The sequence below is a fragment of the Phascolarctos cinereus genome, unplaced genomic scaffold, assembly GCF_003287225.1.
Source record: "Phascolarctos cinereus isolate Bilbo 61053 unplaced genomic scaffold, phaCin_HiC Scaffold_4;HRSCAF=312, whole genome shotgun sequence".
NCBI classification, from domain to species: Eukaryota; Metazoa; Chordata; class Mammalia; order Diprotodontia; family Phascolarctidae; genus Phascolarctos; species Phascolarctos cinereus.
This window is the reverse complement of record NW_027555847.1, coordinates 580,885,572-580,900,626: the sequence shown is the minus strand read 5'-3', so window position 1 is coordinate 580,900,626 and position 15,055 is coordinate 580,885,572. Positions and strand designations below refer to the sequence as shown.

General features: G+C 36.3%; 1 protein-coding gene across 2 annotated transcripts in view; it reads right to left on the bottom strand.

Moving 5' to 3' along the window:
- Positions 1 to 5,243: 5,243 nt before the first annotated feature.
- OSGIN2 (oxidative stress induced growth inhibitor family member 2) overlaps positions 5,244 to 15,055 on the bottom strand; it is a 32,842-nt gene continuing 23,030 nt past the window's right edge. For both annotated transcript variants that reach the window (XM_020979719.2, XM_020979721.2), the window contains exon 6: positions 5,244 to 7,013. In XM_020979719.2, the coding sequence (XP_020835378.1) occupies positions 5,981 to 7,013 (1,033 nt within the window). In that variant the 3' untranslated portion in view covers positions 5,244 to 5,980. The remainder of the gene's footprint in view (positions 7,014 to 15,055) is intronic.

Here is a 15,055-nt window from a genome sequence, read left to right as displayed (position 1 = left end):
AGAGCCTTAGTATTATTATTATATGGCAATGATGTGGATTTTGAATGGGGAGGGAAGAGAGACTCGGAGACAGAGACTAAGTAGAAAGGTTATCATAATAGTTTCTAGTAGTTAGGAAAGACTAAAATAGAAGTGAAAAGGCTGTAAAGACACCTCTCTATTTGCCAGATTATCAGAATGTTTCTTCAAAGACCCGAGTTTGAATCTTGCCTTATACAACTGACTAGCCCTGTGGCCCTGGGTGAATCACTTAGTCTCTCTCTGCCTCAGTTTCCTCATCTATAAAATGTGAATAATACTAGCACCTACCTTCTAGGGGTGTTGTGAGGATCAAATGAGAACATATGTAAAGTGCTATCATTAGTATAATTATTATTAAAGTATGGAAGTATTTAAAAGAGAAAAACAAGGAAGAAAAATTCAGAGCAAGAGGGGATAGAAACCTGAGTCAGGAAGTTTGAAGGGTATAATGTGTTGATAAATACAAGGGAAAAAAGACCACTGAGTCATGGTAGCTAGGTAATAAGGGTGAGGTTTTTCCCATACAGCCAGGATTCTTAACCTGGGGTCCATGAATATATTTTTTTTAAATCTGAGGGAGCAGCTAGGTTGCGCAGTAGATAGAGCACTGACCGTGGAGTCAGGAGGACCTGAGTTCAAATCTGGTCTCAGACCAGATATTTGACACTTAACTAGCTGTGTGACCCTGCACAAGTCACTTAACACCAATTGCCTTGCAAAAAAAAATACTAAAAAAAATTTTTTTAATTTGATAACTATATTTCAATATAATTGGTTTTCTTTGTAATCCTACATATTTTATTTTATGCATTTAAATGCATTCTGAAAAGGCATCCATAGGCTTCACTAGAGTGCCAAAGAGAATCCCCAACACAGAGAGTGGATCTCTAACATTCTTTTGCCTGAGAGCAATGATACCCAGATGCCACCAGAAGAAGAGGCTGTATTCTACTAAACAAAGACAGAGGAATTATAGTAAGCAGGTTACCCCTTGTTCAAAGTACTGAGAGTTGACTTGAAATGAACAGAGAAGTCAGATGTCTACCAGGAATGTGTATGTAGAACACAGTGGAATGCTTCCCAGGACTTAGAAGATCTGCCCACCAGTATCTATATTTATGTTGGGACTAATGATTCAGAATCACATTTCTACCATCCATCTATGTCAACTAATACCTGAAGAAGAATCCCCAGTACAACATATCAAGGGGCTAGATAGCCTCTTCCGGTACAGGAGAATCCACTACCTTCTGAGGAATATCCCCAGAATGAAAGCTTCTTCAGAGATTATGATGAATTGGGCAAGATGCTACACCTTAGAGAGCACAGGAGCTGTGTTCCTAACTGAAGGAAAGGCAGGTTTGGCTAAGTCAATAGCTGACGAAGAAAGGCATCTGAGAAGGCAATCTGGTTTTATGCATCACTGTTTAACATTAAGGAATAAAGGCTCTTGGACAATGATGGACAGCACCTAATAAGGGGCCAATAAAAATATGATTGTCTAGAGGTGGCAGATGTGATGGAAATGGTCTTTATCTTAGGGGAGGGAAAAAACAGGATATTTCTGACAAGCCAGGTAATGTAGTTGCACATAAAATTTAAGTATAGAAGTACAATAGTTCTCAGAAGCCAATGCACTACTATTGTGGATGCTAATCTGATCATTACAAGGAACTGAAAGTCACCATTCTACCCTTGAATTTGCTGAAAGTAAGATACATGATACATATGTGCCCTGGATTTTGATAGAGCAATTTTCAAATAAATTAGAAAGGTCAGGTAGATCACCTGGCTTAAAATTCTATAGAAGTCTGCCAAAAAGTAATGAGATACTCTCAAGAACAAAATTCTTACAGGGGGAAAAAAAAACCTGTTGGGGGAAGGGAGAGAAAGGTTACTAGAGAGGCACAAGGAAATAATCAATGAACAGAATTCTAAATAAAATTCACAGAAGCTAAAAGGGCAAATGACTGGGAATGTATCCAAAGGGTGGATGCATATATATCTTGCATATGTATCTTTTAAGAGTGATATCACTAGCGAATTCTAAGAAAAACAAAAACAAAACAGGTTTTTTAAAAAAGTTTTGTTGCAAGCAGGAAGATCTTAGGATAATGGTAGTGGATGATGAAGAGAAGACTCCCATTTTGCATTTGTTTTCTCTTCTGTTTGGGCCGGGAAAGCAAGAATAAAAGTGGTTAAGAAGGAATTAAAATTCAAGATCCATGAGATGATAACTGAGCACGCCTAGCTTGCCCTTGAACTTGGATGTGTTGAAGGTTATTGAAGTAATTGGTGAAAGCTGAGTCACCATCAGGAAACTATGAAAAATGAGCAGGCAAGTTGCTCTAACTCAGGAGACAAGTAAATGTCTCCATTTTTGAAATAGAAAGGTGTCAGTTGTGGCCCTAACTGGTAAATGCCGACAAAATAAAAATACAGTATGTTAATTTGTGATTTTCTAAGTCAATATGCAGCTGCAGGGATCTATTTCTATTTAAGTATAATACCATTTCCAATACTCCAATGTGTTTGACTTTAATTCTTGATGAATTCTAGCATATGCAACAAAAGACGGTAGACAGTCAGGAAGACTCATCCTCCTGAGTTCAAATCCAGCCTCAGACACTTACTAGCTGTGTGACCCTGGGCAAGTCAGTTAACCCTATTTGCCTCAGTTTCTTCATCTATAAAATGAGATGGAAAAGGAAATGACAAACCACTCTGGTATCTTTGCCAAGAAAACCCCAAATGGGGCCATAAAGAGTTGTACACAACTGAAAAACAATAAGATAACAATATAATTGGTTTCTGAACATTTAGGAAAGAAATCAGTCATTACTATGAGCAAGCCTGGCTTCACTTTTTTTTTATGATTTTTTTTTTTATTTTAGGCTATTGGGGTTAAGTGACTTGCCCAGGGTCACAGAGCTAGTATGTGTCAAATGTTTGGTCTGAGGCCAGATTTGAACTCAGGTACTCCTGACTTCAGGGCCAGTGTTCTATCCACCGCACCACCTAGCTGCCCCCACTTTTTTTTTAACCAGATCTATGATTTCATTTTAGGGAACAGTTGAAGAACTTCCTCTAATGAAAACCAGCCCTTTCTGCTTCTTAGTCTTAGAGTTGCTCAGCATACTAAGAGTGTAAGGGATCTGCTCAATGGTACATGGTCAGTGGCTACCTCTCTGTCCACTATGCCAAAATGTTGCTTACTATGTGGATTCATCAAAAGCAGGTAATGTTGGACTAAACTGTTTTCATTTCTTAAAGGATTACTAGATAGGCAATGTGAGGAATGCTACATAAGCAGTCTACCTCTTTCAGCAGGGGACCCTGATGTCTCTCATATCTCATAAGAGATGTAAACAGTGTAGGAATCACCAGAGTGAAAGGATTGGACAACACATTAATCCAAAAGATTCTTAAAAGGCTGGAATGTTGAGCCAAATCTCTAAACTGAATTTAATGAGGGTAAGCCATTCCACCCTTTGGGTCACTGAATCAAATGTGTGGCTACAAAGTTCTGATGAAAATGACGGGGTAGTGTGAGGGGCTTGTGGACTTGCTGTCAGCTCCATGAGTCATAGTCTGATAGGGCAGCTGCAATAAGAGGCACAGTATCCAAAGAATACTACTAAGGCAGAGCAAGTTAGAGTAGCAAGTTCAGTTTGGGGTGTCACATTGTGAAGGGCACTGACAAATGGAAATTAATGTAGGGCAAGCTAAGATAAGGGAACTCACCATGTCATATAAGAAGCAACTGAAAGAACCTGGGATGTTTGGCTTGGAGATTTAAGAAAGCCATTACAACAGTCTTTGAATAATATATGAAGTGCTATCATATGGATGGGGTTCAAGACCCGTCTCTGAAATATACTGGTTTCATTACCCTTGGCAAGTCACTTAACCTCTCAGTGGTTCAGAAATTGAAGACTCTGGAGCAGGAGTGAGGAACCTGCAGCCTCCAAGCCACATGAGGCCCTCTAGGTCCTCAAGTGCAGCCCTTTGACTGAATCCAAACTTCACAGAACAAATCCCCTTAATGAAAGAATTTGTTCTGTAAAACTTGGTCAAAAGGCTGCACCCAAGGACCTAGAAGGCCACATGTGGCCTCAAGTTCCTCACCTTGCTCTAGATTATAGATAAGGTGTCAATATGCCAGGAGCTCCCTAGCTGGATGAAATCATAGATCCTGTGGGGGTTGGGGGGAAGGAATGTGGAAGATGTAGTATGCTTTTCTCCTTGTCCCCAGCTGGCAGAATTAGAAGCAATGGTGGAGACACATTATATATTACTTGGTAATATTAGATTGTAAGTTCATTGAGGGCAGGGATTGTCTTTTACCTTTTTGTATCTCCAGCTCTTAGCACAGTGTCAGGTACATAGCAGGCACTTAATAACATTTATTGAATTGAATTAACAAGAAAAAATTTCTTAACAGTTAGGCGACTGAAGGAAGACAATATACTACCTCGAGTTCTTCAAGTAGCATTGCTGGATTACCACTTGGGAGGCCATAAAGGGGATACCTGTTCTCGCAAAATTAGATAGTCTGTGAGATCCTTTGCCCAACTCCAAAGTTGTGATTCTGTTTTCCTGTAACCATGGCATTTCTAATTATTACACATCAATGAAAATATTAAACTAGGTAACATAAATTTAAATGATTAAGAATTTAACATATTTGTAAGATCTCTGCAGTAGCAGTGGGGAGGGGGTGGGGAGTGAGGTCTAGGAACTGGATATTCTGTAGTAACAGTTACCTTGGAAATGAAAAAAAAGACATTTTTCCATCTAGCAATTACAATTTCTTGAATACCTCTAGCAGACCAAAAGCCAAAAATAATTTATAATGAGGCTTTTAATAATTGCTCTATCACACAGGCTTGTTTTGAGAAAGCATTTTTGTCACAAGCTATTTCTCCCAGCATAACTCAGTCACTGTCTTAAGGAGATAACACTGTGTAGTGGGGAGTATACTGGACTTCAAGTCAGGAAAACCTAAGCTGAAAGCTTACTATTGACAACAATTGTGTGACCAAGTTACAACTTCAAAGCTTCAGTGTACTCATCTGTAAAAATTTATGTTACCTATTTCACAGTATTGCTGTAAGGCTCAAATGAAATAATGTACATATAGCATTATGCAAAGTTTAAAGTGCTAAAAAAGTATATTGTATAAATGTGAGCTATTAAAATTAACTCTATTCACACAGTAATAAGAGCACTTTTATAAGCAATTTATTGTTGTACTTCAAATCAAATTATTACTGGAAAGCTTTATAGAAGTCTAGTAGAGAACAAACCTGCACAAAATACTTTATTAATTTGTCTTGAAATGGCCAAGTTTGTAGATATATCCCAACATTAATGGATGTCAGATTATTATTAGAATCTAAGTTTAAGAAGTCCTTACAGAATTAAATAAAGAATCTTTGTTTGTTTAAAGACCATCTTAATCTAAGTGACAAATAAGATTTACAAAACTGATGATGTGGCAAAATAAATAAAACCTTTTTTAGTAAGTGTTTCCCCCCATAACATTCTTCTTCAGATCTGAAATTATATAAAGTCAACTTCCTGGCTTAATCATCTGACTTTTTAGTTTCAAGATAATAACATTTTGAAAATTAAACATAAGCAATTGAAGAAAAATAACAAACCAAGTCTTGATGAAATAATGTTATAGTGCTTCAGTTAAAATGAAGGCCTAAAGCTGGTCAGACAAACTGACAATGTTTTCTATCATTTAAAAATTATACCTAGTGGTATAAGGTAGTTTTAAATAAAGAAAACAAAGTTCTTACAACATTTCAAAATGATGAGTACAGTTGTGTACCTCCTTGTCAGGCAATATAACCCTAACAAAATGAGACTGTAAATCACTATTAAAAATGCTGATGGCAAGCTGTCCATATGAATTAGCTATGAATTATTACTTGTAAACACAATAGCTTTATGCTATACCGTCACCACCTCCTCTTTCAACAATTAAATGTTGTTTCCTCTTCTGTCTCGTAACCAGACAGCGAACAACACCCAGTGCCCCACCCTTTAAAAACCGTACAAAATTGTCGCCAACCAAAGGCCCCAAAGCAAAAAGGTTAGCTTCTTTAGTACACTCATATGTGTATGGATCAATTTCCACAGGATTACCTTTACATGTAATTGGCTGGTTTAAATTATGGCCCAAATCATAGCCTTGTTCCTTTAAAAAGGACAGATTAGGATGGGAGCCTATTAATACTACTGCCGCAGATAACTTGAAGATTTTCTTCAATCCAGAGACACTCTGAAGAACACATTTCATGTCCGTCTTAAATGAAAGCACATGGTGCTCAGGAAAACTGGCATAAGCTGATGAAAGATTAGAGTCAATAGAATATAACTGAGTACACATCATATGATATACTTTATGGTATTCAGGATAAAGTTTTTTGGGAAGTTGTTTGAAAATTAAACTTGGGTCAGTAACCCGTTTCCGGAACACATGGATTACAGGAATATTATTGTTGTAAGCACACAGCACAGCGTCAGCTGCAGTAAGTCCAGAACCTACAATTAAAACTGGATCCACTTTGCCATGTAACTTTCCTTTGCTAATGGCAGCTCCAAATTCTGGCATTGAATGAAACACAAAGGGAAAATCTTCCCCTTCAACTTTTAAATAAGTAGGAGAATCCAGAGTTCCAGTTGCTAGAGCTACATTCTCAGCAAAGAGACAAAAAGGTACGTGAGAGCCATCGGCTGTTCTTTGATAGCCTCTAATCTCCCAGTTTCTCTTGATAAATGTTGACTTCTCCATTTGTAACTGTTGTATTGAAATATCATCATTATCCTGGTTGTCATCATCTTGATCTCTGTAAAGTCTTGATACAGAGGTTATATAAGTATTTTCACGGAAATTCTTTTGAAGACCCATAACTTTCACATAGTGCTTGTAGTAGCAAGCTATCTCCTCTGGTGTAACTCGGTCACTCTTTATGTTCCTTTAAGGGAAAAGAAAAAAATCAATCATTTTATTACTATAAACAACCTTTTTATATTCAATAGTGTCTAAGCATGCTGCTTCCATATGGTGTAATTAATTTTCAATTATTCTTGAGTTAAGCAAATCTTGCTAAATTATAGCATAGGTATGTGCATTAAGAACTATTTGAATGATTGGATCCCAAAGTCAGTCAGTTTCTCAAAGCAGTCAATGTCTCGATGATTTACAGGAAGGGCTACAGTGAAATACTCCAGGGAATATGCCCTTGGCTCTGTACAACTGAACATTTTTATCAATAATCTAGAGTTCAGAGATTCCCAAAGTAGGTGATACCACCCCCTTGGGGAGTGCTGGAATGATCTAGGGGGGCTGTAGCAGTCTCCAGTGCAACTGGGGGGTGTTGAATAAAAATAATGGGACAGTGGAAGATTTAGAGGAAATCAAGGAAGGCTTCATAGAGTGCTTCGGCAGGAGACCAAGAATTATAGAAGTGGAGGGAAGGGGAAGAAGGACATTCAGTGCAAAGGGAGTTTCACTGTCATGACTGGATCACGAGGTTCAAAGAGGGGAGAAATGTAGAAGAAAACTAGAAGGTAGGAAGGAACTAGCTGTGGAGAGATTTAAATGTCAGAAAAATTTATATTTGATCCTAGAGTCAATAAGAAATGACTGGGTTGTACTCAGCTGGGTGGAGGTGTGTGTGACATGAACAGATCTGCACTTCAGGAAAAACTGTTCTGGCTTTGTAGAAGATGGAGTGAAGGCAGGGAAAACACAAACAGTAGGCTACTGCAGTAAACCAGCCAAGAGATGAGGAAGGCATAGTCTAGAGTAGTAGCTATGGGAGTGGAGAGGACCTGATGAAAACTGCTGAAAGAATATAAAAAGAAAAGAGAAGGCCCAGGCCCAAATGTTAGTATACAACCAGTTGGTGGATGATGAATAAGCAAAGGGGACTGAGAAAGCATAGTCAATAGGTAGGACAAGTCCAGGAGAGAAAAGTGTCCTGAAAACTTAGAGAAGAGAGAGTATCCAGGAGGAGGGTATAGTCAACAGTATCAAATTTGAAGAGAGGTGAAAAATGATGAGGAGTCAGAGGAAGCCACAAAATTTGGTGACTGGGGGATCACTGGTAACTTTGTAGGGAGCAATTTCAGTTGAAACATGAGGCTGAAAGTCAAATTCAAGAAGTTAAGAGAGTAAGAAGATGAAATTAAGACCTGAAATTAAGGCCTAAGGAGACAGGAGTTTAGTTTGAGATGTAGTAAAAAAAGGAGAGTATACAGCCAGTGTGTACAGGGTGATGATGGGAAACAACTGAGGTTGGGGAAGAATTTTGAGGTCATGATGAATAGGGTTAAGGGTTATAAGACAGAGGGATAGATGGAAGGATACAAGATTATGATCAGATAAAGGAACTTCAGAGTTCATGAACATGGAAGTGAAACACTTAGGGCTGATAGCAACATCAATGGTATGATCATCTCAGTGTTCAGCTAAGTTGGAGTAGAGAAGTAGATCATGAGAACTGAGTGTATTGAAGACCTAGAAACTTAGGCGGGGCTTGAAGGAGTATCAATGTATATGTATGTATGAGGGCAGGAGTTAGACTGGAGAGACTGTGAGTCAGTTTCACTTAAGAAGGATGAAAAAGTGTCCTGGGGGTATAAGGAGAAGAAAGCTCTAGAATGGTTGTCTTTAAGTGAACCTCAAAACCCTAAGGGCACTGCTGTGGTCATTCTATTAGTCAGAATACAGAATATACATTAATTTCCTTTTTCAACCTTCCTTATTAAGATTTTTAAAGACCAAATGAGTTTTTCTGCCTGACAAGGGCATTTATTTGCTCAGTAGAAAACAGGATATAAAGAATGCTGTGTTAACAGGAGCCAGGTCTCAGTCAGAGCCAGTAGATTGAGGGAGTGAGAAATAAAGATTTAAGATGATCTAGAGCTGGAAGGGACTCAAAGGCAGGCAAGGCAAGCTCCTATTTTACAGATGAGGAAACTGAATCACACAGAAGTTTAGTGACTTGCTCAGGGTCACACAGGCAATAAAGATCTGTAGGATTTGAACCCAAGTTCTATGACTCCACAGCCAATATTCTTTCCACTTTAGGACACTTACGTTGTGTCCTTTGGAAATTAGTCTGAAAAAGGTCTAGGGGTCTTAATGGATTACAAGTTTTATATGAGTCAACATTGTGATATAGCAGCCAAAACTTATTAAGAATTGGTATACAGTATATACTCCCCACAAATTCTTCAGTTTGTAAAACGAAGCTAACAGGACTTATGACTGTGTGAAAAGAGACCTCCAGGTGGTCTCTGGCTCATGGGAGCTGATAGTTCCACTTGTTAGACCACACCTAGAGATTGTGTTCACTTTTTGGCACATTTAAAGGACACTGATAAGTTGGAAAGCATCAGAAGCAAGATGACTGGAAATGGTCAAAGGGCCTCAAGATTAAGTTATTTAAATTTGAGTTGAAGGAACTGTCCATATTTAGCCCAGACAATTTAGGAAGAACTTGATTGTATTCAAGTATTTGAAGGGTATTCATATGAAAAGAGAATTAGATTTGTTCCACTTGGCTCCAGAGGGAGAGCCAAGGGAAAAAAAACATATTTAGTCTTGATGTAAGGAAAAACTGTAAGAGGTTTCCAAAGGCAGAATAAGGGAGGGGGATTAGTTTCCCTTCACTTGAGGGCTTTACATGAAAGCTGGATAGCTTCTTGTTGGATCTATTTAGGGGGGATTGTTTACCGAGGGACAGCTTAGATTAGACAGTATGAGAATGATTCTCAAAGTGTGATCTGAAGACCCCTGGAGGTCCACAAGATCCCTTCAAGGGGTCCACAGGGTCAGAACTATTTTCATAATAATATTAAGATGTTATTTGCTCATTAAAATACTCCCTTTTTCAACCACATATCTGTGAGGCCAAATTTTCCTCACACTTCAACTAAAACATCATAACAGACTGAATGCACAAGCAGATATGAATGAGATTTAGCTGTCTTCTATTAAACCAGATATTAAAGAAATTTGCAAAAATATATAAAACAATTCCATTCTTTTGACTTTGGGGGAGAGGAAATGTTTTTCATAAAAATGTTTTTGTTAACATGTGATGGGTCTATCATTGTTATCTTTAAAGAAATAAATATTTTTAAAATTATCAGTTTTAATTTTTAATTCAGTAAAAATATCTCTGTACATAGCCCACATGAAAGCTCTTTGGTAACATCAATAATTTTTAAGAGTATAAAGGGATCCTAAGACCAAGAAGTTTGAAAACCACTACCACATGGTGTTCATTTTCTGCATACTCAATACAGGCTGAGGCACCTTTCCTCCACTAACATCTTATTTCAGTACCTATCGGGGAGAGGAGACTTTGCTTTCCCTAAGGCTATGCCAGTGGAATATGAATGGCATGTCCCACTTCAAACTAGAGAGCCTGTCTTTTGTTTAAGGATCAACCTAGCTAAGTTCAGAAAGGCTCATCGTCACCAGAAGTTTGTCCACCAGGTGAACTTTATTGGCCAAAACAACTTATAAAATTGAGACATGAAGAGATTATAATCTACATTAATGAAGGGATTCCTTATATAAATGAAATAAGATTATATTAACTGTTGTGGTTGTTGACTCATATTAAACTAAAAAGTCTAAGCTTCCCCCCCCATCTAGTCTTACTTCTTTTATACCACAGTCATTCAGTTGATTTTTTGAACCTAAATGCAGAACTTATATTTGTTCCTATGATTAATTTTGTTACATTCTGCCCATCAATCCAGGCTGCTGAGAATTTTTTAGATCCTGATCCTGGCATATATACATTAGCTATTTCCTCCTTGTTTCATGGAATCTGTAAATTTACTAAGAATGCCACCTGCCTTTCAAAGGAGTTACTGATAAAAACCAAAAATATAAACAATTTAAGGACCAAAAGAATAACCCTACAGGTAAACAACTGAGAAGAGATTGTGTGTGTGTGTGTGTGTGTGTGTATACACACACTCTTTTTAGAAAATGCTTATATAGAGAAATATCCAATGATCTTTATGTATATGTGCATTTACATAAAGATATAATACCTATCATAAGTTGAGAGGCAATCTATCGGAGCTGGCTCAGAGTCAATCAGGAAAACCTGGGGGTTTAAGTCTGACACACATTAGCTGTATGACCCTGAACAAAATATAACCTCTCAGCAACTTTCTTAAGATTCTAAGTTACAGAACAACTGTCAGTCTTCGTTGGCAGAGAGAGTCTCCTTATTGAAAGTTCCCTACATCAATAAAATCACAGGTCCAGATCAAAAAATAAAATCATGTATTAGCAATGAGTAATCTACAATTCTATTTAGGAAATATGATTAAATACATACTTTTAGTTCTGTATTATGGATGATCAAAGAGAGAGACAAAATGCTATGGTATTTTAATAACTATGTAAGTAATAATGCTTACCTTGCGGGTTAAGCGAAATTAAAACCCAGGCCAGATTAGACCTATACTACAGGCATTTCCCCATTCCTATACTTTAAGACAAAATATAGGTCACTGGTCACAATCATACATTGCCATTTTCAAAAATAAGGAAATGCCACTAGTAGCTATGACAGGAAGGTCAAATAAGGTAGTTTAGTTGGTAAAAGAAACCATGGCTGAAATTTCTCTTTATATAAGTCCAAATACCAAAAACAACCCCATAAATTTTCAGTCATTATAGAGGATAAACTGAGTAAATTAGGGTTCAAAAATACCACTGTGAACTACTGTCTGCTGAATATTATTTAACTTAGAATTTTATGATTTAACATATATTATATTATATAACATAATTAACAGATTAAACTACAGTTGTCAGAAGTAAATTATTTTATAAGGATTAAACATGTTAAACTTTGACAAAATTAATTTCTAATTCATAACTAAAAGTATAAATTCATTGATATCTTTTTTTGCACTTAATAGTTTTTTTTTCAAATTACATGTCAAGAATGTTTTCAACATTCATTTTTGTAAGATTTTGAGTTCCAATTTTTTCTCCCTCCCTTCCCCCTCTCCCCAAGACAGAAAGCAATTTGACATAAGTTATACATGTACAATCAGTTAAACTTATTTCCACATTAGTCAAAACAAAAGGGAAAAACTACAAGAAAAAACAATTTAAAAAGTGAAAATAGTATACTTCAATCTCCATTCAGACTCCATAGTTCTTTCTCTGGATGTGGATAGCATTTTCCATCACAAGTCTTTTGGAATTGTCTTGTATCACTGAATTGCTGAGAAGAGCTAAGTTTAAAACAGCTGATCATCACACAATGTTGCTGTTACTGTGTACAATGTTCTCGTATTCTGCTCACTTCACTCGGCATCAGTTTATGTAAGTCCAGGTTTTTCTGAAATCCATTTGCTCATCATTTCTTATAGAACAATAACATTTTACTACATTCATATACCACAACTTGTTCAGCCATTCCCCAACTGATAGGCATCCCCTCAATTTCCAATTCTTGGCCACCACAAAAAGAGCTGCTATAAATATTTTTGCAAATGTGGGTCCTTTCCCCATTTTTATGATCTCTTTGGAATACAGACCTAGTAGTGGTATTTCTAAATTAAAGAGTAAGCAGTTTATGTGCCCTCTGGGCAAAGTTCCAAATTACTTTCCAGAATGGTTGGATCACCTCACAACTCCACCAATACCTCAGTGTTCCAATTTTCCCACATCTCCAAAATTAATCAATCTCCTTTTCTGTCATTATTAGCCAATTTGATGGGTGTGAGGTGATAACTTAGAGCTGTTTTAATTTGCATTTCTCTAATCCATACTGATTTAGAGCATTTTTATATGACTATGGATAGCTTTAATTTTTTCCACTGAAAACTGCCTATTCATATCCTTTGACCATTTATCAATTGGGGAATGACCTATATTCTTATGAAGTTGACTCAGTCCTCTATACAGTTGAGAAATGAGGCCTTTATCAGAAAACACTGGCCGTAAAAAATTGTTTCCTAGCTTTCTGCCTTCCTTCTAATCTTCGTTGCATTGGTTTTGTTTGTGCAAAATCTTTTTAATTTAATGTAATCAAAATTATCCATTTTGCATTTCATTTTTTCTCTATCTCTTATTTGGTCATAAATTCTCCCATTCTATACAGATCACACAGGTAAACTATTCCTTGCTCTCCTAGTCTGCTTATGGTATCACCCTTTATGTCTAAATCATATACCCATTTTGATCTTATCTTGGTATATGGTGTGAGATATTGGTCTATGCCTAGTTTCTGCCATACTGTTTTCCAGTTTTCCCAGCAGTTTTTGACAAATAGTGAGTTCTTATCCCAGAAGCTGGAGTCTTTGGGCTTATCAAACGGTAGATTACTATAGTCATTTACTACTGTGTCTTGTGTACCCAACCTATTTCATTGATCCATCACTCTGAGTTCTTAGCCAGTACCAAATAGTTTTGATGACTGCCACTTTATAACATAGTTTTAGACCTGGTACAGCTAGACCACCTCCCTTTGCATTTTTTTTCATTAATTCTTGATATTCTTGACCTTTTATTCTTCCAGATGAGTTTTATTATTTTTTGTAGCTCTATAAAATAATTTTTTTACAGTCTGATTGGTTGAATAAGTAATTCAATTTAGGTAGAATTGTCATTTTTATTTTATTAGCTTGGCCTACCCATGAGCAACTGATATTTTTTCAATTGTTTAGATCTGACTTTATTTGTGTGAAGTGTTTTGTAATTGTGTTTATATAATTCCTGGGTTTGTCTTGGCAGGTAGACTCCTTTATATCATCTACAGTTATTTTAAATGGAATTTCTCTTTCTATCTCTTGCTGCTGAATTTTGTTGGCGATATATAGAAATGCTGTTGATTTATGTGGGTTTGGTTTATATCCTGCAACTCTGCTAAAGTTAATTATTTCAAGTAGTTTTTTAGTTGATTCTCTAATTATACCTTATATCATCTGCAAAGAGTGATAGTTTTGTTTCCTCACTGTCTATGCTAATACCTTCAATTTCTTTTTCTTTTCCTACTGCTAACACTAACACTTCTATTACAATATTGAATAATAGTGGTGATAACAAGCATCCTTGTTTCACCCTGATCTTACTAATAATGCTTCTAGCTTATCCCCATTACTTATGCTGGCTTAAGCCAGATACCACTCATTAAAAAAAAAAACAAACCCATGCATTCCTATGTTCTCTAGTCTTTAATAGGAATGGGTGCTGTTATTTTCTCAAAAGCTTTTTTGCTAGTTTGATTTCTGTTAGTTTTGTTATTGATATGGACAATTATGATGATAGTTTTCCTAATATTTGAACTAGCCCTGCATTCCAGGTATAAATCCCACCTGGTCATAGTGTATTACTCTCATGATAAATTAAAAGTTTTACAACAATAGTCATTAAGGAAATTGATCTATAATTTTTTTTTCTATTTTGGCTCTTCCTAATTTAGGTACCAGCACCATACTTTTGTCACAAAAGGAATTTGATATGACTCCTTTGCCTATTTTCCCAAATAGTTTATCTAGTACAGGAATTAATTGTTCTTTAATTATTTGGTAGAATTAACTTGTAAATCCATCTGGCCCCGGAGATTTTTTTTTTCTTAGGGAGTTCATTGATGGCTTACTCTTAAGTATTATATTTCCTCTTCTGTTAATCGAGGTGATTTATATTTTCGCAAACATGCATCCATTTCACTTAGACTGTAAGGTTTATTGCCATACAGCTGGGCAAAATACCTAATTATTGCTTTAATTTCCTCTTGGTTGGTGGTGAATTCACCCTTTTCAATTTTAATATTGGTAATTTGGTTTGTTTTTTTCAACCAAATTAATCAAAGGTTTATCTATTTTATTGTTTTTTCCTATTAAGTGAGCTCTTAGTTTTATTTATTAGTTCAATAGTTTTCTTAATTTCAATTTTATTAATCTCTCCTTTGATTTTCAAAATTTCTAATTTGGTATTAAACTGGGGATTTTTAATTTGTTCTTT